General features: G+C 45.8%; 1 protein-coding gene across 1 annotated transcript in view; it reads left to right on the forward strand.

The window, feature by feature from the left end:
• Positions 1-2,361: 2,361 nt before the first annotated feature.
• The window catches only part of LOC138770582 (uncharacterized), a 52,697-nt gene continuing 30,766 nt past the window's right edge, over positions 2,362-24,292 (forward strand). The window contains exons 1-2 of the mRNA XM_069949686.1: positions 2,362-2,696; positions 3,979-4,255. Of these exons, the coding sequence (XP_069805787.1) occupies positions 2,441-2,696; positions 3,979-4,255 (533 nt within the window). The 5' untranslated portion in view covers positions 2,362-2,440. The remainder of the gene's footprint in view (positions 2,697-3,978; positions 4,256-24,292) is intronic.

A 24,292-nucleotide genomic window follows, 5' to 3' on the forward strand; every position in this document is an offset into this window, starting at 1 on the left:
TGAGGTGCAGCCATGTTTTTCTAAGCCTGGATAACCCCCTTTCATATACTTACCCCTGTCTGTTACACGTAGAACTCCTTCCATCCCGGAAAAGAGGAGATACAGTGCTCCAGCCATGACAACCTTGTGCAGCGTAGCCCCAAGCCTGGGTCTAAAAGGAAAAAAGTGAAATAATTCAAATTTTAGGATAACCGAAGAACGGCATTGCATCACAAATCAGAATCATGAAACAGACAGGCACAGTTGGGATTCAGCATACCCATTAAAATCAATGCTTTCCATACATAGAACAGAGCCTCCAACACAGATGTGAACAGGGAGAATGAATATATTTACAATATACTGTATATATATACTGAGGATTACACCCAGCATAAAGGGCAGGAGAAGTGGTACTGTGGACTGTATATATATATATATATATATATATATATATACATACACACACACAGTGGTTGCTTGGTTTAAGAGTAACTTGGTTTAAGAGCTCACAGTTTTTCAAAATTGTGAGTTGGTTTAAGAGCATTGCTTTGGTTTAAGAGCTCCCTGTACTGGGTGGGAGGGGGAGTGGGGGAGGGGCATGGTCTGCATAGCGGGGTCTACAGCCCTGTACTCTGACCCAGGAAGTCTCCCTCACCTTCCAAATCATAGCAGATCCACTTCAGGCTGGGGCTCACATCAGGGGACAGGACGGTGGAGGTAATCTCTCCATAGCTGTAACCCCTCTCTCTTCCCAGACATAGAGTGCTGCATGTATGTGCCTGCTCATTCCTTCATGCTCTCTGCAGTCTCTGTCCGCCCTTGTGTTTCCCATCCTCTCCATTACTGCACAGGAACTTATAATATCACAGATTCTGCTGTTTCTGAATGTTTGCTTCATTTGTATTACATGTTATTCACCCAGCATACAGGACAGAAGAAGTGGTACTGTGCACTGTGTGTATATATACTGAGGGTTACACCCAGCATACAGGACAGGAGAAGTGGTACTGTGCACTGTGTGTATATATACTGAGGGTTACACCCAGCATACAGGACAGGAGAAGTGGTACTGTGCACTGTATATATACTGAGGGTTACACCCAGCATACAGGGCAGGAGAAGTGGTACTGTGCACTGTATATATACTGAGGGTTACACCCAGCATACAGGACAGGGGAAGTGGTACTGTGCACTGTGTGTATATATACTGAGGGTTACACCCAGCATAAAGGACAGGAGAAGTGGTACTGTGCACTGTATATATACTGAGGGTTACACCCAGCATACAGGGCAGGAGAAGTGGTACTGTGCACTGTATATATATATAACATCAGTATGTATGCCCTGGGCAGTGGGGGGGGCCCGCTAGGCTGAGGCTCATAGTCTAAGCCTGGCGGGCCCCTGTGTTGCCCGGGGCCCCGGTGCAGCCGTAGCGGCTGCACAAGTGATATGTCCGTCACTGAGTATGAGGGAAGCCAGACGGCCTCTGGTGTGATACACTCAGATTAGTTGCTGTATTTAACTCTCCTATGTAACACACAGCACTACACTATTGTATATTAGTGTGTGGTGTTGGGTGTGGGCACAGTTATTTGGTGTGCGACGATACCAGCAGCCCAGGGGGTTAGTATATGTGATGTTGGGTATTGTGCACAGATGAGGTTAGGAGGGTTATTAGTGTGGTTGTGGTTTGCACATGTGGCTGTTATTACACTGATGTGTATGGGGAGAATGAGGCTGGAGCAGCTAATACCTGGGTGGACTTGTATATACTGTCTATACACCCTACAGCTATACGGTATTTATACTATTGTTGTTATTATAATTGTTGTAATAATTTGTTTGTAAGTAAAAGATTTACAGAAACACACAGCACAGCCCCCCATCATTGTGTATATATAAATAGGGGGTCAGTAAGAAGAACAGTCTCAGTAAAATGGGATTAATTGGCAGAAAAAAATCTTTATATATCTTAATATAAAACTTCTAACAAAAATGCCTGATTTTAATAACTTCATAAAATACATGAGAACAGCGGGTAACCAAATTCTATTGGCCTATTTCTGCTTCGGCCATTTAAACAATAAGATACACAGATTATGTAACATGATACCGAGACAGAACCTCTTTATTTTTATGTAGAACAAATCAATTTTTTTCTTTTCCAATAATAGAATATCTATCTATCTATACACATTATCCACATATTGTATGTGCATTTCTTTCCTCACTCACAAGACTATGGAACTCTGTTGATCACTGACATCACAAAGGAAAGCTGATGACATCACAAAGGAAAGGCTATGACATCACACAGACATTGTACACTTAGCTGCACAGGTAACATTCCATCAGTTGATAACTGCCGCTCAGCAGAGATACATGGGAGGGATCGCTCTCACTTACTGATATCATCACTTGGATTGGATCATCGATATAGATTTGACCACAACTTAAAATGAAGGCAAAAAACAAGAGGAATCATCTAGAAGGAGACACAGAAGAGAAGGAGAAGAATTATGGAGAGGACGAGAGGAGAGACAAGGACAGAGGAGATGATGATGATGATGACGGTCAGGAGCAGCCAACTACAACCAAGAAGCCAAGAAAGAACCGTGTCTTAGCCTGCCTGCAAAGTGCCTGGGCCCGGATGACATGTAAGAAGAGGAAATCTTCCAGCCACAGCATCATCATCCCTCTGATGGACGCCACAGGTAGGACCAACAACTGGAATTGTACATGCATCCTTAGGGCTCCATAGAACACACACAGTGGGGCTGATTAATGGGAATAGCGCCCCCACACAGTAGTTACCCCCTCCAGTAGTGGCTGTAAGCTGCATGGTGTCCTGTGAACCACTCACCTTTGTTGTCCCCACCCCATTAGGTAATTTTAGTATTTGGGGTCTTGTTGATCAGTTTTACTCGTCTTCCTAGGGACGCGTGAGGCAGGCGGCCATCTTTTATATCCCAGGAATATAAACTGAAGCTGCTGTCCATGGGAGTTTATCGTCCTTTTTCACTTTTACTGTGGGATGTGTGGATGTTTTTCATGCCCCACGTTCACCATACAGGATAAAGAACATTGGGGGAGATTTATCAAACATGGTGGAAAGTGATACTGTCTCAGTGGCCCCTAGCAACCAATCAGATTCCACTTTCCATTCCCAACAGACTCAGCTAGTACAATATACTGCAATACTATAATAATATATGTATAATAAAAGTAATGTATTGCAGTGTAAATTCATTGTGGTTTTCTCGGTCACAAAAGGGCATTAAAGCGGCAGTACATGGCATATGGCCAGAAACTAGGGACTGAATTTCACACCCATTTGTAATGTTTTCCGCTTTCCTTCTCTGTAGCATCACTAACCCCATCACCCACTTGTAGACGTAGGAACCTCTGAACCACCTGTGTAGTGTGTGGACCCTCTGTGAGCCTTCTGTAGTATTAGGATTCCCTGTGCTCCATCTACAGTATTAGGACACCCTATCTGCCCCCCCTGTAATATGAGGAGCCATTGTGCCTCCTCTGTAACATAAGAACTTTCTGTAACCCTATACCACTAATATATATCTCTGGGAGGTATAATAACCCCTCTGTGCCCCCTTTATAGCACTGGGACCTGTTTTGCCCCCTCTGTGTTATTAGGATGTACCTGTATTATAACAATGCCTCTGTGTCCCCTCTTTAGTACTAGGGCCCCTCTTTGATATTTGGATCCACTATACCTTCTGTGTAGTAGTAAAGCTGTCTCTGCCCCCTCTGTAATAATAGGATGCTTCGGAGCCCCCTCTGTACTATACAATCTCCTCTGTGCCCCCTTTGTAGTATTATGACATGCTGCGTCCCCTCAGTGGAATTAGGACCCCTCTTTGCCTCCTCTGTAGTATTATTACCTCTCTGTGTCCACTCTGTAATAATAAGCCTGCTATATGCCCTATATGACCTCTTTCTATTAATTCACACATCTATTCTTTTCCTTTGTAACAGATAGCCGTATACAGGAAGCCTTACTGCAGGAGCACCAACTACTGTGTGACCAGTACCACAACCTGGATGACCTGAGGGCCCTATACTACGCTGAACAAGAAGCCACGTTAGAGGACTACCAACGATGGTGTGATCAAACCAACAACATGGATGACATATGTGCCTTGCACTATGTGGGCCAAATAGCCATGGAAGAAGAATATCAGGAATTGTGTGACCGGATTCATAGCGTGGAGTTCCTGTATGCCCAGCACTATATGGCACGATATGAAGAGAAGCATCAACAGGAGACCAAAGAGGAAGGACCGAAGAAGGACCACGACGGACCGAAGAAGGACCACGACGGACCGAAAAAGGACCACGAAGCCAAGAAAAGTGCCAAGATCCCGTTCTTAGCCCAACTGCAAACATGTTGGGAATGGATCATTAATTCAAAATGGAGAGGAACATCTAAACTGAATGAAGAACGTTCCTTTGAAATGCCAGGACCCAGTAACATCAGGAATCCGTCATCCAAAGAAGACCCTGACAACTCTAAAGAGACCACACCTGTTACAGTCCCCCTAACATTGGACTGCTTCACCTTCTACAATTTACTGGGAGAAGGAACCTTCGGTAAAGTCCTCTTGGCAAAAGACATCATCCGCAGTGAATGTGTTGCCATTAAAGTGACAGAGAAGAGGCATGTCAGCTTTAAAGAACGCCATATCCTGCAACTAACTCATGAAAGCCCATACTTGATCCATGGCTTGGCCGCCTTTCACACACCGAACTTTGCCTGTTATGTGATGGAACTGGCCACCGGAGGGGACCTGTTTGAATTTGTCAAAAAGCACTCGCCTCTTGATACCGACACAGTAAAGTTCATCACAGCCGAAGTGGTATGTGGCACAGAGTTCCTGCACAGAAGAAATATTATCCATCGGGACCTGAAGCCAGAAAATATACTTCTCACCAGAGAAGGCCACATAAAAATAACAGATTTCGGCTTTGCTGTGACAAATGCATATAGCCTGACCAGAACTGTGTGCGGAGGTACACCAGGATATGCAGCCCCAGAGATGATAAAACGCCAGCTACATGGGAGAGGAGTCGACTATTTCGCCATTGGCGTCATCCTCTACAATCTCTTGACCTTCAAGCGTCCATTTTATGGAAGAGACCAGACCGAAACAGAAATCTCTGTCCTGTTTCATACTCCAGACTACCCAAAGTCCCTTACTGACGACGCAGTTAACATCTTAAAAAGCCTGCTGCGTAAAGACCAGTTTGAGCGGCTGGGAGTCAAAGAGGACATCAGGAGCCATCCATTCTTCTCGGATATCAATTGGGAGGACGTGGAAGCCGGGAGAATTGTTCCACCAGCAATCATGATGACATCTTCTGTTGACCTCAATGCTGAAGAACCTATGAAATTTGCTGAACCACCAAATGTCATCAAATCTGAAGATCAGCAAATGTTTAATAAGTTCAGCTTTGTGTGCCCGGAGTGGTCAAATCAATATCATCCTGTCATTACTGACAAAGAAGATGCTGATAATGATGATGACGATATCTACATGTAGAGCATCACCTCTACTCATCTCTGCTCCAATCTAAATTTTAAATTAAATTAACTTAACTTAAATCTTAACTGGACTTAAATCTAAATTAGACCAGACTTAAACCAACTAAGCCAACTAGACTTAAACTTAACTAAAATTCTGGTTAAGCACAAGCTACGTAAGACTTTGTAGAGCTTGTGGGAGGGTGGGAGGGCTCCCTCTTTGTGCCTTCACCTTGACGTGGTGAGGGAGCTTGCGTGCCTTAGTGATCCATTGAGCTAAGCTGGCTGGAGTTAATGCTCCTGGTGGGGTCTCCCGTGCTAGAAAGGTCAATGGGGAGAGGCCAGACTAAGTAAGGCACCCAGTACAAAGGGCTCTAAATCTACTTTTCTCTCTCATAAAAACGCAATAGATAGATATCAGAATAACCAGACAAGTGCAGCGCTTGAAGGAGAGCAACTCAGAAGGCGACTAAAGTCTTATCCAGGCTTAGAAAAACATGTCCGCTTTCTTCCAGAAACAGCACCTCTCCTGTCCTCAGTTTGGCTCAGGTTTAGCAGCTCGGTTCTATTGAAGTGAATGGAGCTCAATTGTAGTACCACACACAACCGGAGGACAGGGCTGGTGCTGTTTTTGCAAGAAAGTAGCTGTGTTTATTCTTATCCTGGATAACCCCTAAGTTAGAGTAGGTATGGAACATAGTGTACGGGACTCATCCAGACCTAGGGGTGACTGTTGCCTATCTGACCCGCTTCTTATTATTTTTTGGACTACACATGGTGATCGTTTCATTAATCTACCCTTTGTTCATATTAATTATTTTTCTTGATGTCATATGTCATAGGGATACTGCTTAGGCAGCTTTGTTAAACCCATATGGTCCGGGGTCAGAGTGGTTGTTAGACCTTGCTGGTACGCCGGCGGGTCCTATGTTGACATTTTAAGTGTTTTTAATGTAGGGTAGTGTTTGGGGTTTGTCTCCCTTATTGCTTTACCCCTGCATAGTTTATGGTATTTTTCTGTATATTCTGTTATTGTCTCAATAAAGTTTCATTATGATGTGCTACCTTTTTGTGCATATGCTTTTGTCTTTTTGGGGAGTTGTCTGTTACTTATATGCATTGGTTTAGCACTCCTTACTTTTAGCGGTGCCCACTATTCCTATATAGAAAATACACAATGTCACACAACACCTAGGATGGAGCCAACTATCACTTCTCACATTCATTTGTAAATTACACTATGAACAATACAAGAAAAATAAAATAGCTAGGATTTACCTAATGACATGATCATGTGTGTACTACTACTATATAAGCACATATATGACCAATAATACCGCCATACAGTGGTCAGATACAATGTCTACATAGGATCTGTACAACACTACAACTATACAAGCACTTATATATGCAAAAATATTGCCATACAGTGGTCAGATACCAGCTATAGGATCTGTACACTACCACTATACAAGCACATATATGACCAATAATACCGCCATACAGTTGTCAGATACAATGTCTACACAGGATCTGTACAACACTACCACTATACAAGCACCATATATCCAAAAGTACCGCTATACAGTGGTCAGATACAATGTCTACATAGGATCTGTACACTAAAATTATAATAGCACTCATATAGTCAATAATAGTTAGTGTATGATACCAATGTGGTGATATATCTAAGCTCAACTAAGTAAAATTCTCTAGAGAAAATGTTTTCTTTAAATTTACTAGTGTCAGAAAGTTATATAGATTTGTAATTTACTTCTATTTAAATATTTCCTGTCTTCCAGTACTTAGCAGCTCCTGTATGTCCTGCAGGAAGTGGTATATTGTTTCCAGTCTGTGCTGCCACCTCTGTCCATGTCAGGAACTGTCCAGAGCAGTAGCAAATCCACATAGAAAACCTCTCATGCTCTCTAGGCTTGAAAGAATACACCACTTCCTGCAGGACATACAACAGATGATAAGTACTGAAAGACTTGAGATTTTTTTAGCCTCTTAAAGACAGAACCCAAAATGGCCTTAAGGACCGGACCAAATTTCAGGAATATGACGTGTGTCACTTTATCCATTAATAACTTCAGGATGCTGTTACCTATCTGGCTCATTCGATACTTACAGCCTATCTTTATGAAAACCCCAAAATAACGTGAAAAATTGCATTTTTTCTAACTTAGAAATTTTGTGCTAAGGACAATGGTTATGCCACATAAATTAGATATTAAATAGCATAAGCAATATGTCTACTTTATGTTGGCGGCATTTATTAAACTTACTTTCAATTTTTGAAGACAATAGAAAGCTTCAAAGTTTAGCAGCATTTTCACAAGAGTTTTAAAATCAGATTTTTCAAGGGACCAGTTGACGCTTAAAGTGTATGTGAGGGGACTGTATGTTATGAAGCCCCACATTTCAGAAACTGCACCCCCCCCCCCCCCCAAACTGTGCAAAAGCACATCCAGAAAGTGTCTTAACCCTTTAGGTCACAGAAATAAAGGCTAAGTGTGTAAGAAAATTGAAAATTTAATTATAATCCAATATCTTTCATAATTATAAACCTATTAGCAGAGAAATGCACCCCAATATTTATTGCCGTTTCTGCAGTTTATAGAAATACCCCACATGTGGCCCTATTGCGATATTTGACACAACCACAAGCCTCAGATACAAAGGAGCGCCTAGTGAATTTCAACGCCTCCGTTATATTTCGTCATTTCAAGGATTTCAAGGGCCATGTCGCATTTACAAAGCGCTCGTGCTGCCAAAACACTGGACACCCCCCACAAGTGACCCCATTCTGGGAACTACACCCCTCAAGGAATCTAACAAGGGGTGCAGTGAGGACATGGACCCCACTAGCACAAATGTGGAACAATGTGACGTGTAAGTGAAAAGTTACATTTTTTCACTTTCACTGCACAAATGTGCCCGTCACCAGTGGGGTCCATATCCTCACTGTACCCCTTGTTAGATTCCTTGAGGGGTGTAGTTTCCAGAATGGGGTCACTTGTGGGGGGTTTCTACTGTCTTGGCAACACAGAGCCCTTTTAAATACAACAAGGCCCTTGAAAATCCATTACAGCCAAATCCAGCCTCCAAAAGCACGTCTTGCAGCCGCATGGCGCCTTATGTGCACATGTGGGGTATTTCCATACTCGGGGGAAATTGCTCTACACATTGTGGTTTTTTTTAATCTTTAAACCCCTTGTGAAAATGAAAAAATCAAGACTAAATCAATGATTTAGTGTAAAAATGTAAACATTTTTACACTAAATGTTGGTCTAGCCTTGATTTTTTTCATTACCAAAAGGGGTTAAAAGAGAATACAAATGCAAAACGTGTGGGGTAATTACCCATGGGTAATGTCCACATGTGGATATATTGTGCCTTATTGGCACAGGGCAAGCCACCAAAGGGACAGAGCGCCATTTAGAGGCTGGAATGGAGGAGGGAGGCCATGTCGCAATTACAAAGCTCCTGTACTGCCAGGACACTGGGAACGGCCACAAGTGACCCCATTCTGGAAACTACACCCTTCAAGGAATTTAACAAGGGGTGCAGTGAGAATATGGACCCCACTGGTGATGGGCACATTTGTAGAACATGTGCTGTGAAAGTGTAAAATACAATTTTTTTCCTTTTCACGGCACAAATGTGCCCGTCACCAGGGGGCCATATCCCGGCTGCACCCCTTGTTAGATTCCTTATGGGGTGTAGTTTCCAGAATGGGGTCACTTGTGGGGGGTTTCTACTCTCCTGGCAGCACAAGGACTTTGTAATTGCATCATGGCAAGCTTCTAATGGGAATGGCGGCCATGCCTATTTAGTTGGGGAAAAGGGACAATTTTTAATTTATTTGGGGGTATTAGGCCAATTATTAGTTTATAAGTAGAAAGGCAAATCAGCTCACCATGTGTGCAATAGTCAGTGGTGCTGGTCCTCAATTACGTCTGGAACAGGTGGAAGGAAACAGAGATCCGGGCCATTTTCCGGTGGCAATAGGTAAAAAGTGGAAGTCCACAGCTCCAAGTAAAATGTAAAGTCTTTATTAGAAATCCTCTTAAAATCCAAACATAACAATAAAAAACACGCCGACGCGTTTCAGGACACTGGTCCCTTAATCATGGCAAATTTATACTGAATATTACAAGCTTTTATAAGAGGATATGACCAGTATGTTACAAGCAGGGCCGTATTTACCACTAGGCACCCGTGGTCCGGTGCCTAGGGCGGCGCCCTGTTGGGGGCGGCACCCGCAGGACACATTTCTTTTTTTATTTAATTTTTTTTTTTTTTTTACCCCCTCCTTTTTTCTTATGATCGGTCAGCCGGGGGATCAGTCGGGCGCGGCAGGAACAGAGGCAGGCTGGGAAGGAAGGTCCCCCTATGCAGGGCCGGCGTGAGCTTCCGGCACAGACTGTCACACAGGCCGGAAGCTCACAGTGCAGCCCCGCGATGCCCGAACTTCCCTGCTCAGCAGCGGCGTGATGACGTCACACGCACGCTGCTGAGCAGGGAACTTTGGGCATCGCGGGGCTGCAATGTGAGCTTCTGGCCTGTGTGACTGTCTGTGCCGGAAGCTCACGCCGGCCCTGCATAGGGGGACCTTCCTTCCCAGCCTGCCTCTGTTCCTGCCGGCTGGCTGACCCCCCGCTCCCCCCCCCCCCCCCGGTCGGTCCCTCTGCCTCCCCCCCCGCTGGTCCCTCTGCCTCCCCCCCGCTGGTCCCTCTGCCCCCCCCCCCCGACTGGTCCCTCTGCCCCCCCCCCCGGCTGGTCCCTCTGCCTCCCCCCCCGGCTGGTCCCTCTGCCTCCCCCCCCCCGGCTGGTCCCTCTGCCTCCCCCCCCCGCTGGTCCCTCTGCATCCCCCCCAGCCGGTCCCTCTGCCCTCCCCCCCCCCTCTGGTCCCTCTGCATCCCCCCCAGCTGGTCCCTCTGCATCCCCCCCCGCTGGTCCCTCTGCATCCCCCCCAGCTGGTCCCTCTGCCCCCGCCCCAGCTGGTCCCTCTGCCCCACCCCAGCTGGTCCCTCTGCCCCCGCCCCAGCTGGTCCCTCTGCCGCCCCCCCCCCCCTGCTGGTCCCTCTGCCGCCCCCCCCCCCTGCTGGTCCCTCTGCCGCCCCCCCCCCCCCGGCTGGTCCCTCTTCCCCCCCGGCTGTTCCCTCTGCCCCCCCGGCTGCTCCCCTGCCGCCCCAGCTGCCCTCCCATCTTCTCCCCCTGCTCCCCCTGTTACCTGCCACCCCTAGTTGCTCCCCCTGTCGCCCCAGCTGCTCCCCCTGTTACCCAGCTTCTCCCCCTTTCCCTGCCACCCCTAGTTGCTCCCCCTCCCCGTTGCCCCATCTGCTCCCCCTGTTACCCAGCTTCTCCGCCTTTACCTGCCACCACTAGTTGCTCCCCCTCCCCCTGTCACCCCAGCTTCTCCCCCTGTTACCCAGCTTCTCCGCCTTTCCCTGCCACCCCTAGCTACTCCCCCTCCCCCTGTCGCCCCAGCTTCTCCCCCTGTTCCCCAGCTTCTCCCCCTTCCCCTGTCACCTCAGCTTATCCCCCTCTCCCTGCCACCCCATCTGCCACCCCATCTTCTCCCCCTGTCGCCCCAGCTTCTCCCCATTGCCCCAGCTGCCTTCATCGCCCCAGCTGCTCCCCCTGTTCCCCAGCTTCTCCTGCTCCCCCTGTCACTCCAGCTACTCCCCAGCTTCTCCCCCTCCCCCTATCACCCCAGCTGTTCCTCCTGCCATCCCCAGCTGCCTCCTTTCCCCAGTTACCCCCAGCTGCCTCCCTTCCCCAGTCACCCTGCTCTGCCCGCCTGCAGACGAGTTGTGGTCGGAGAAGTCATCATGATGCTGCACCAGATGGAGAAGAAAGAAAAAAGTGAGCGACGGCAATCGGAGAAGACGTCACCTGTGAGTCATTAGTAACTGCACTGTAATCACTTCTATTGTGTGCAGAGCCTGTGTACCATTGGGGTCTAAATGGGTCAGTGTATGGTTTGCGGTAGTGTACTGACAGCCCTGCGGTCACTACAGTACACTAGCACAAACTTTTAAACTAGAATGCAACTACAACAGCTGCAGGTACTAAAACTCCCAGCATATCCTGAGGGCTGCAGACTTTCAGTACATGCTGGGAGTTGTAGTGCCTGCAGCTGTTGTAGTTGGGTCCTATACACTAGGTGCTTTGTGGGAGATCAGAATACATAGATCTGTGGGGGCTCAGTGCAGGGAAGTTTGGTCTTAAACCCACAAAGGGCCAGCAGCCCAAACAAACCGGGATGACCCCGACTAACTAATAAAACGTAACTTTTATTATATTAAATAATGAAAAAATAATCAGGTGAGAAATAAGGCTTAAAAACACTACTCCACAGTCAGAACTGTATGTATATGAATCCACTGACAGTGGTAATAGTTAGTGTCTATGTTGGCTGCAGTCCAACAAGAACAATGTGACCGTGGTAGTAGCACTTAAAAACTGATCACCGCCTCCACAACTAGTTTCGCTCCTAAACGGAGCGTCTTCAGGTGTAGGGCTAATGGCCTGAAGACGCTCCGTTTAGGAGCGAAACTAGTTGTGGAGGCGGTGATCAGTTTTTAAGTGCTACTACCACGGTCACATTGTTCTTGTTGGACTGCAGCCAACATAGACACTAACTATTACCACTGTGATGTTCTGGGGTCACTTCCCTACACTGAGCCCCCACAGATCTATGTATTCTGATCTCCCACAAAGCATCCAGTGTATGATGCACCTAGGACCCAACTACAACAGCTGCAGGCACTACAACTCCCAGCATGTACTGAGTCTGCAGCCCTCTGGATATGCTGGGAGTTGTAGTGCCTGCAGCTGTTCTAGTTGGGTCCTAGGTGCATTATACGACATATAGGAATACATAGATCTGTGGGGGCTCAGTGCAGGGAAGTGACCCCAGAACATCACTAATAGGGGATAGGGAGTAGATGTTTTTGTTCTATCCCCTATTAGTGATGTTCTGGGGTCACTTCCCTGCACTGAGCCCCCACAGATCTATGTATTCTGATCTTCCACCAAGCCTCCTAGGACCTAACTACAACAGCTGCATGCACTACAACTCCCAGCATGTACTGACAGTCTGCAACCCTCAGGATATGCTAGGAGTTGTATTACAGTGTAGACAGATGTATTGCTGGACCCTCAGGGCTGATGGTTGTCACCCACAGATTGCAGCCACCAGGAGACTCTGCACACAGTGATTTATTAAAGGGTTGTCCTCTCAGAGACTACAACTCCCAGCATACCCTGAGAGCTGTATAAATGGAGGGTGTTCTGAGATTTGTCACAGATACAGATAAATCCAGGAAAGGAGCGGGTCAGCATGTCGCGTTTCACTGGTTCTATATTGGTGGGCCCCGGGTGCCCCAGTCCGACACTGGACAGAAGCGGTCCCCAAATTAAGTCCCCGCCCTCCTTCCTCCATCACGTCTGATGATGAGAAGAGCGGGCATCAAGCAAAAGGGTACCCCAGTACTACTGACAGTCGGGGGGTGCCGCTCAGTAGTACTGGGTGCTGGAGTGCCGGCCTGCCAGCTGTGCCAGGGTATACACCATGCATGTAACCTGCCAGTGCCGAGGGGAAGGGGGCACTAGTTCGCCGGGGGAGGGGGGGGGGGCGCCTCGGCATGCAAAGTGCCTAGGGCAGCATGAACTCTAAATACAGGCCTGTTACAAGGGATACGCCCCCCAAAAGGGAGGAGAAAAACATCACATCACATGATGCTAACAGGTGTGTGCTAATAGTTGAATTAAACACATTTTTACAACTTAACATATACAATATAAAAATATACAAAAGTAAATTACAAATGCAAAAAAAAAAAAAAAAAAAAATTGCAAAAAAAAAAAAAAATTATATAAAAAATAGTCTAATAAATGAAGGAGAGATCATTTCTGTAATTAAGACCCTGGGGAATGCGTGTACATAACGGCAAGATCCAAAACGCCTCTCGCTTTCTCAGTGTGTGAACAAGGTCCCCTCCTCTCAAGGGTGGACGGACTTGCTCGATAGCACACATGGACAGACTACTGCACACGCCCCCATGCACTTCAGCAAAATGCTTGGACAAACCAGACATAGACTTGCTGGATGTGCGGGTACGTACAGAAACCGCATCAGAAAGATGTTCAGCAAATCTGGTTTTGAGCTTACGTTTTGTGGAACCCACATATTGCAATCGACATTGTCTACATTCCGCCAGATAGATCACAAAGGTAGAATTGCAATTGAGAAAGGATTTAATGGGGTAAGAAATGCCGGTTGCAATAGAACAAAAAACAGACTGATTAGTAATAAAACGACATAAGGGACAACGAGATAAAGCACACTTATGGCAGCCTAGAATATGTAACCATGTTTGGCTGACTGGCTTGCTCTCTGGAAGTACACTCGGCGAAAGTACATTGCCCAAAGTAACCCCTCTACGAGCTACACATTTAATCCCTGTATTTAATCTACAGAAATATTATTTATAATATTATTGTGTACCCCTTCTCTATGCCTGCGTTTCAGGCGCCAATGTTTTTTGCTCAACATCTATGCAGATCTACTGGTCTGATTACTTACCATGTTGATACCATATCGTTATCAGTCTAAATATCCATGCAGTCGCACTGGTTTGAGTATTTACCAGGTCGATATCCAGATCGCACTGTTATATGCTTTGGACCTCTGTCCTCGATCCCTTCTCTGATTTCTATCTCATTTTTCTATTTCTATAACTGATTTCTATCTCATTTTAAAATTACCGTACTTCTCTGAACCTTATCCCATTGTATACCACATATCGTCGTTAGTAAGGATTGGACCCATCATCTATGGATATAACAATAATTTATTTACTCATTCTTTATTATTATTATTATTATTTACCATTATTATTACTTATTATTTATTTTTATTATTTATTAGTATTTATTATTTTGTTTGGTCCTACCAATATGCGCCGCACTGCAACATGTTGCTTTCCCTGATATATTGATGGTGGATGTTGATTGGGTTTTAGCATCTTACATCTCCAATATTTCTTTTCTGAGACGTGTAGCTATCATACTATATACCTTGCTGTTTACGCATGATCGATTGATTGCTTTATAATAGCACATCGTGTCGCTTGGTCTTATACCGCACGATTGTTTGCTTTATAATAGCACGCCGTGCCGCTTGGTATTATACCGCATGATTATACCGCACGATTGCCTGCTTTATAATAGCACGCCGTGCTGCTCTGTATTATACCGCACTGTGTGGATGTTGCCATATCTCAGCATTTCCCACCACCGATAATGCTCTATTGTGATTGTACTTCTTACTTGCTTTATAATAGCACGCCGTGTCGCTTTGTATTATACCGCACTGTGTGGATGTTGCCATATCTTACCATTTCCCACCACCGACAATGCTCTATTGTGTTCGCACTTCTTACTTACAGCAATGTCTCTCTGTTTCTCTGAGATCGCAGGTGTCTTACAGCAGGTCTCTCTATATGATATGTGGTATATGCCTATGATATGTGGTATATGCCTATGGGATTTACTATGTGCGATTATTTTATTTATTTATTAATTTTTTATTTATTTATTAATTTTTTATGCATAGCATGTTGTGGGACTTTAATTAATTTTGGTTTCATTTACTTTTTTGTATTGGTTATTCCTATATGTGCACTAACAACGTTATGTGCGCATGCGCGCCTACTTTACTTGGACTATGTATCCTATGAGATTTTAGGTTGTGCGCGTGCGCGAGCACTTTATGGGATTCAAACTACGCATGCGCGTACATTCTATTATGGCACCGTATGTCTCGTTTCTGGTCACGGTCGCCATTTTGTTGAAGCTTCCAATTGACCTCTTGTGATCATCTGTCCATCTCTACTGCGCATGGGCAGCCGTCACAAGATGGCGCCGACCACCGACATGATCTGGATTCTCCTGCACATGGTATGACATGTAATTAGAACTGTAATTATACCCACATGTGTTATATGTATATATAGTATGCCCCTCACTCTACTACTTACATCCCTGAGGAAGCCGCTGGGCGGCGGAACGCGTGGGGTGATTGTTCCCCTCTGACCCACTATTGTATTATATCGGACTGCATTTGGTGATCTATCTCATTATTTTTCGCTCATGTGTATATTATTGTACCTATGTTGCATTTCACAGGGACTCTGCTTAGGCAGCCTTGCTAGACTTCTATACGGCATGTGGGGAGGACACACTGCCCCACTGATGGTGTGATGATGTGGGGAGGACACACTGCCCCCCTGATGGGGTGATGATGTGGGGAGGACACACTGCCCCCCTAATGGGGTGATGATGTGGGGAGGACACACTGCCCCCTTGATGGTGTGATGATGTGGAGAGGACACACTGCCCCCTTGATGGTGTGATGATGTGGGGAGGATACACTGCCCCCCTGATGGTGCGATGATGTAGGAGACATAGGGAAATTCGTACCCGTAGTAGGGATACATGGAACACTAACGGCTCAGTGATATGTACATCCTGCAGCCACATGTGTTGTCTCTCATGGCTTCCAGCTGCCGGATGATGCTCCCCACACACAAAGTTTTAACAGCACCATGTCTTCCAGATTGTGTCACGTGTAGAGGGAGAAAAGTACAAGGAAAACGGTGCCTCGTGTAATTCTGCTGGTGTAATATAGGATATGAGAAAGGTATAGATGGACTCTCACCTTGTTGCCCCTTGGGCTTTATGCATGTAACCCCAGGTAGATGGGGCGGCTTGTATTGTACAGAGAGGGCTGCCGGCCGAACAATCCAAATGACGCAAAGTTACCACAAGTGGGGGCCAATGCCTCGATCAGGAACAAAGAAAAAAAAAGGAATGTGGATATGATCCTGGCGCTGCCACGCCATTCTCCAAGGAAGGTGGTTAGGTAGAAGTCAGTAATAAGGCTTAATTGGAAATCAAGTAGCATTAGTTTAAAGGGAACCTGTCACCCTGGGAAAGCGGGCCCAATCAGTCCCACCCCTAGGGTGTCCCAGAGCCCCCAAACTTACACCCTCCTGCCAGTCTCACACCCGCCGCTGATAAATCTCTGCCGCTCCGCTGCACACTGCTTATACAAATGAGCAGAAAGGGGTCCGGTTTGTGATTTCCTATGGGTATCGGACTCATCTCTGCTCATTTGCAGTGATTTCCCAGTGACCGGACCGGCAGAAGGGGGTAAGTATTGGGGGGGGGGGCTTTGTCCAGAGGTGGGGAGGGTTTGGCCTGTTCTCCCAGGGTGACTGGTTCCCTTTAAGAATGTGAAAACAATAGCAATAACGCGTTTTGGGAGTATAGCTTTCACTTCATCAGATTGCAATCCTAAAGATGGTAACAAACATTTAGAAACAGCTGAATATGTCGTGTTTTATGGTACTGTACAGTATAGCAATCAGCACGTAGAGTATAATGTATAAAATGTGCATAAGAATGAAACTACAGCAGCAGTTTGTAGATACAGGATGGAACTGCAGATCCCAATATTGCAGTAGCGTAGTACAACAGGCTAGAATAGAGAAGCAGGGCTGCTGTCAGAGGTCTGTGTGGTCACATGACAGCAGTGGGGAGAGGGGGGGTGTTAAGCATGGACCAATCAGGAAGTCAGAATCAGAGAGCTGTGCATGAGGACAGTGACAGAAACTTTATATACAGCAGTGTGAATGGCTGAGTGTAAGGGCAGACAGATTATATCAGAAATGGAGAGGATGGGAAACACAAGGGCTGATAGAGCATGCTGGGAACGTAAAGGAATGAGCAGGGCAGATGTGGACAAATCAGTGCAACACTCTCTGTCTGGGGAGAGAGGGGTTACCTCCACAGTGGTAGGCTGTCAGTGGTAGGGTCGACATTAGCCCCCAATAAATCCGAACAACTGGTGGGGCCCCCTTCTCAAGTTTATCCTGCCCTCCCAGATAACACATAACATTTTATATTAGTGTTACCCTCAAGTTTTTCCTCGCCTGAGTGCTGGAGGGTGACTTTTTGTGAGTCGGGGGTCTTTTCTATTGTCATAATCTTAAATAAAATTACGATCATTTTACACCTAATTACAGTGTGTTGTGTCTTTATTTTGCTTCTTTTGTGTCACTTATTTTGCTTTGGAGTTTGAGGTCTATCACATATTGCAAAGTCATAAAACCACACATCTGCCCACTGCAGAAAAACCGCCATGATACCATCTCTGGTTGTAGACCGGTCGATAGGTCTCTATGAGACCACTATGCAAACGGGAAATTCAAAGAAAAGGATCCGGACTTTGAGCCCATTTGCTTTAATACCCTTGTGGACAGTGCCCAATGGAAGAGGCTATATCTGCCATATAGTATTGGTGCAACGGTTAATTTACACTATAGAAGCCAAGTAAGTAACTTCAAATAAAAATGCCCCCTTCCTTAGTTACTGATGCCCCCTGTAGTTAGATACGCCTCCTATAGCTCAAGGGAAAGCTTCTTGTAGCCAAATATGCCCCATGCAACCAAGTATGCTTCCTGTAGACATATACTATGCCCTCTGAAGCCAGACATGGCCCTTATAGCCAGATATGCCACTTGTAGCCAGGTATGTTCACTGTATTCAGATATGCCCACTGCAGCAACAAATAGCCCTTGCAGCCAGGTATACCGCCCGCAGCCAAATATTGCCAATTATAGCAAAGTATGCCCTCCCCTCAGCAACCAGATATAAAGATATGCCCTGATGTAGCCGGATATAAAGATATGCATTACCCCATGTAGCCAGATATGCTTCTAGCCAGGTATACCCCCTGCAGATATACTGTATGCCCCTTGTAACCAGGTGTACCCTCTGCAGACATATTCCCCTTGTGGAAAGGTACAAAGAAAGCACAGGCATCAGGCCTATGTGCATCAAAATTTTAGCCTATATTTAAGTCTTAATAAATATCCCAAAGCAGCAGAGATTAATTTGCAAGACGGAGCGGAGTGGAGTTTGTTATCGGACAGTAAGGTCCTACATAGAGTCAGGCCACTTCTCTGCATAGATGTAGTGGTGAGATCAGGGCAGCTGACCCTGCTGATGCGGTGACTTACCAGTGCAGAATTCCATATACAGCAGAACAGGAGCCAAAATCCCCACACCTGGGCCACAGGACATCACCTGGCAGCTGAATTGTAGCCACTTACACAGATAGACGGACAGGCAGATGGGGCCACAAGGGAAATAAGCTGCCTATTCTCACCTACCACACTTCCATGAGGGTCCTCCGTCACGTCTTCATGCTCTGGCCGTTACTTCTGAGACGTCTATCTCTCAGCTCTGAGCCCTCTCAGCCAATCACTGACTGAGGTGGAACAACACTGCGGCCAGTGATTGGCTGAGTGACCTATCACTACCGAGACAAATCTGTCTGGGAAGTAGCAGCCGGAGCAACAGAAGAAAGACCTGAAGAAGTCACAGGAGGACTGCCGGGGAGCGTGTTGGGTGAGAACACCTTTCCAACACGCTCCTCCAGCAAACAACTGCATGGGGCCACATGAAACCTTGGTGACTGGGGCGGACTGGGGGTGACTGGATCTTTATCTCCTTCAGCATAATCCCCCTCGTGTGGGCACCTCATTATACCACCAGTATATACAGTGCGGTGTGAGACTGGTGGTATAATGAGGAGCCCACATAAGTGATTATCCTGAAGGAGATAACGCTATATACATTGGTATGAGAGGCTAGTATACTGGGAGACTGGTAATCAGAGCTGTGTATACAGTTTATATTAGTCACAGCTCTAATCACTGGCCAACAAATTTTCAAAAGTTGTTTGATTCCGAAACAAAATTAGCCATTTCTTAATGATTTTTATGTGCTGAATTCAAATATGACAAGGAAAAATGTGAATTGGCTCTAGTTTCTATGATATGGAAGAGTTCTCATGTTACTATTTTGTGAATTGTATAGAATACAGTATAATAGCCGACAGATTTATTACTTCTGCAATCATAAGGAAGCAAGTTTACTGGTCATAAACTTTTGAAATATAGTCATAGGAAACTTAGTTCTATCTGAAATCAACTACAATTTACAGGCAGATGTAAGAATTTTTACAAATTAATTATGTTTATTGAACTCTGGAATGTAGGTCCTTATTCAATGGCTTCTCAGTGCATTTACACGTCTTTTGTATTCATACATGGGATTGTCTCTGATAACTGTCCAACAGTAATCTGCAAGCATTGATGGGTTCCATTGAGGCTAGGTTCACACTGCGTTTTTGCAATCTGTTTTTTGCACAAAACAAAAAAACAAAAAACTGATGCATTTGTGTGCATCTGTTTTGATCCATTTTTCCATTGGCAAAAAAAAAAAAAAAGTATACATTTTTATAACGGACACAAAAACGTAGCTGACACTACTTTTCTGTCCGTCAAAAAAAAACTGATCTGTTTTGATCCGATTTTTTTTTTTTTTTTTTTTTTTTTTAATGGAAGAACGGATGCACACCATTGCAAAAAAAAACGATTTAAAAAAAATGCAGTGTGAATCTAGCCTTCCCCTTTTTTCCATATTGGTCATTCTAAGATGATGCAATATACCAGTTGATGATGCAATGCTGATGATGCAAACTTTTCTCAGTATTGTATCACAGGCTGTGAGAAATATAGAAAGTATGTCTATATCTTGAAAATTAAGAGCCAGTTTCAAAATTTGAACATCATTTTCGATTTCGGCACCCCAACATTACGTTAGAATCAACTGTTTTCATATCGGAACCTTTTTGGCCGTTGACCAGTGTTATATATATATTAGTCTCTTAGCCTCTCACACCAATCTATAGCTTTACTTCCTTCACCATAACCCCCCCTCATGTGGGCTCCTCATGATTACCTGGCTCCCTGCAGCACACGGCCATCTTCATTTCCCTCAGGCTCTTCTAGCCTCTTCTTCTAGGAGTGAGCTTCCTGCCAGGCCCTGTAGCTGGGAGGAGAGAGCGGCATCTAGTGGCTGGAGGCCGAATATACAGCCTACAGCCAACACTGTTCACACAATAGTTCCAATAGACAACCAAATCTATAACAAGGTCTCTGCCTTAGGCTGGGTTCACACTGCATTTTTGCAATCCGTTTAATGTATACGTTTTATGGGGAGAAATAAAAAAAATAAAAAAAAAGGGATGCAATTGTATGTTATCCGTCTTTCCATTGACTTCCATTATAAAAAAAACGTATTGAAACGGATGCGTTTTTTTCAACTGATACAAAAGTAGTGTTGACTAAGTTTTTCTATCCATTAAAAAAAAAACACTAAAAACGGATACGTTGAACGGATTGCAAAAACTCAGTGTGAACCCAGCCTCATATTGTTAATAAACCCTCATATCACCTGTCCAAAATATTATAATTACACAAGGCAACAATTTAAGAATATTTAACAGATTTTATTAACATGATTAAAAAAAATCTCCAACTTCATTATCCAGTGCCAAAGGATCCAGTATTACAGACAACCACAAGCCACAGTATCTATGTCATATAGTAACTAAATGGTAACAGTAAGCACATAAGCTGTAATCATGTAGTGTATCTCCATGGCCTCCTAAATCCGGTGAGCATCAATATGTGACCATTGTGAGATAATATATGACATAGATACTGTGGCTTGTGGTTGTCTGTAATACTGGATCCTTTTGCACTGGATAATGAAGTTGGAGATTTATTTTAATCATGTTAATAAAATCTGTTCAATATTCTTGAATTGTAGCCTTGTAGTGTGTAATTCCAGCCAATACTGGCAGGTTTATCTTTAACTAGAAGCCTGTGCTTAGGCTTACAGTTTGCATTGGGGCTCATTACGGGGACAGAGCTTGCTGGAACATACATTGATTTGTCGAGACTGCGCCATCAAATGTGCAACTATGTACTGTGGGAGATGAGCTCTGTAGAGCAGCGCAGACAGCAGGAACATCAGTCAGAGACAGTGACACAAACTAGGATAAAACAGAGACGTCCCTGTTTGTTTATTGAAGCCAAAAGAAATTCAGCCTTATATACAGGCCCAAAATAAGATAAATCCTGCTCGTCTGAGCTCTAACTAACACAGCAAATCCTGGCTATACAGGGGACGTGCTACCAGTCACCCAACATAAAACAACACAAGTTGGTACAATACCGGTGTGGCTGAGAGTCCCAGCAGAAGCTTTAGCAGCCCTGACCCTCCCCACTGCCAGGAGAGACCTCCATGCACAGCCGCACTCTGCGCACTCTGTGCCTCCTCTTATCAGGCAGTGATCAGTGGCCTCCAGCACCTGGGCTGACTTGGGCCAGACACAAAAACCTGGACTGGCCAGAAAGGGAATGACAGGCCCCACTACCAACCTGCCTGTCATTCCATAAATATCCAGGCCCATTTACTGCCACTACAAAGCAGCCAATAGCAAGTAGTTTGCTATGGGTTTTAGCTTTCCTGGATTCCTCCATATCTCACCCAGCTTTCCCTGGATAAGGTATGGACTTTCTGGAACCTAGTGCTCACGTATGATAGGTATCTCGGGGAGGTATAGCGATTCCTAACCACCATCCCTGTCACTGTCTCACATTACTGTATACACTACATACAGCATATACTATATACAGCATATACTATATACACTACATACAGCATACAGTACAGCACATACTATATACACTACATACAGCATACAGTATAGCACATACTATATACACTACATAGAGCATTCAGTACAGCACATACTATACACACTATACACGATATAAACTACTACTAATGGATCAGTGCTCTATTAAATATACAACACTAATCTCTATGAGAGATCAGTGTAGTTGTATTAGAAGTCCTCCAGGGGGACTTCAAATTAATGTGTATGTTTAAAAAAATAAAATAAATTCCCTCTGCTAAATCACCTCCATTTTCCCATTTTATGAATATTTGATATTGTGATTTGTATAACTTTTAGGGGGCAATACAATACTTTAACCCTTTCCCCCACGAGGACATAACTGTACGTCCACACGCTGTGGGCCGCCGCGGTCCTGGGTGCCTCATGTAGCTCGGGGCCACGGCTATTAGCGGGCACGGTCCGATCGCCGTGCCCGCTAATAAGGTAATCAGATGCAGCTGTCAAGATGACAGCTGCATCCGATTACTGGATCCAGCGCTTCCCTGGTGTCTAGTGGCGGAGATCGCTCCCCCGGGACGTTGTCACGGAGTATTGATCTCCGTCTGTGGTGCCGTCCGGGGTCTCCGCCAAGATGGCGCTGATCCCGGCTCGGCACTCGTTTGCTTTCGGCTGCTGCAGCCAAAAACAAACAAGTGCCTATCTCATTGATCTTTGCTGTATAAGTATATACAGCATAGATCCAGCGGCATATGACATGTCAATTCTTTCGACGGAACGCTTAATCCACCCGTGCACAGAACAGTGTCTATGGCACCGGCGGAAAAGCGCGCCGCCGTGTGCGGGGACGAGCGACGGAATACGCTGCGGGTTATACGCGGCTATTCCGTAGTGTGCACGCACCCTAATACTAGAAGTCCCCCAGGGGGAATAACCCTAACCCCTAGGGGGGCTTCTAGTATAAGTGTAAAAGTTTTAAAAAAAGTGATGTTAATAATAAAAAGCCCCCTCCCCTAATAAAAGTCAGAATCCCCCCCCTTTCCCATGTTATAAATAAAATAATAATAAACATGTTTGCTATCGCCGCTTGCGTAGTCGGCCGAACTATTAATTAATCACATTTTTGGTTGCATCAACTTCAGAAAAATTGTAATAAAAAGCGATTCAAAAAGTCGCATATGCGCGATCAAGGTACCGATAGAAAGAACACATCATGGCATAAAAAATGACATCATCACAGCCCCATAGACCAAAGGATAAAAGCGCTATAAGCCTGGGAATGGAGCGATTATAAGGTCTGGGTTAGCTAACCAATAACAGCTAACTCAGAAGTCACACGACCCCTGCTGGATCAAATACAGTGCTAGAAGACACCAGCTGCCGTCCCCATCTCATCAGCAGCCACTGAGCCCCAGTATCGTGACACCCCCAAACCCCTGTACCCGCATCAGGTAACGGGATCCGACACCTGCCCCCTCCTCCCCAGACAACATCAGCCACAGCCGGACCCTGACCCCCCCCCCTCCCCCATTCATCACCCTCCCAAAATCACCCAACTTCCCTTAGCCCCCCCCTCGGAGCTCATCAGCCGCCTGACACCCTCCCGAAGTCCCCCCCGACCCCCAGCTTATCAGTGGCAACCCGGCATGCCGATGCGCTACCACCCCCACCCTAAAGCGTATCAGTCACAGCCCGGCATCCCGACACCCTCCCTCCTCCCCGGAGTGTATCAGCCACCCGGCATCTCGCTCTCCCCCTCCCCCAGCTCAGCAGTCGTGGCCCAGCATCCTCAGACCCTCACCCAAACCCGCCCCTTCCCCCCTGGAACTCACCGGCCACAGCCACAAGCCCCCCCCCCCCGCTCATCAGCCAGGGGTACAGGCATGCCGACAAGGCCCCCCGCATCTTGTTCAACATTAACCCCTAGACGACCCTGGACGTAGGGTTACGTCATGGAAGTCTGTCCCCAAACGACCCATGACGTAACTCTACGTCCTGGATGTTTCTCCCGCTATGAAGCGTGCTCCGAAACAGAGCGCGCTGCATAGGAGGTGGGGGCCGGCTGCAGTGAGCAGCCGGGACCGCACCGCTAATGACACGCTGCAGCGATCGCGCTGCCGCGTGTCGTTAAC

This window comes from Dendropsophus ebraccatus, chromosome 13 (genome assembly GCF_027789765.1).
Source record: "Dendropsophus ebraccatus isolate aDenEbr1 chromosome 13, aDenEbr1.pat, whole genome shotgun sequence".
Classification (NCBI taxonomy): Eukaryota; Metazoa; Chordata; class Amphibia; order Anura; family Hylidae; genus Dendropsophus; species Dendropsophus ebraccatus.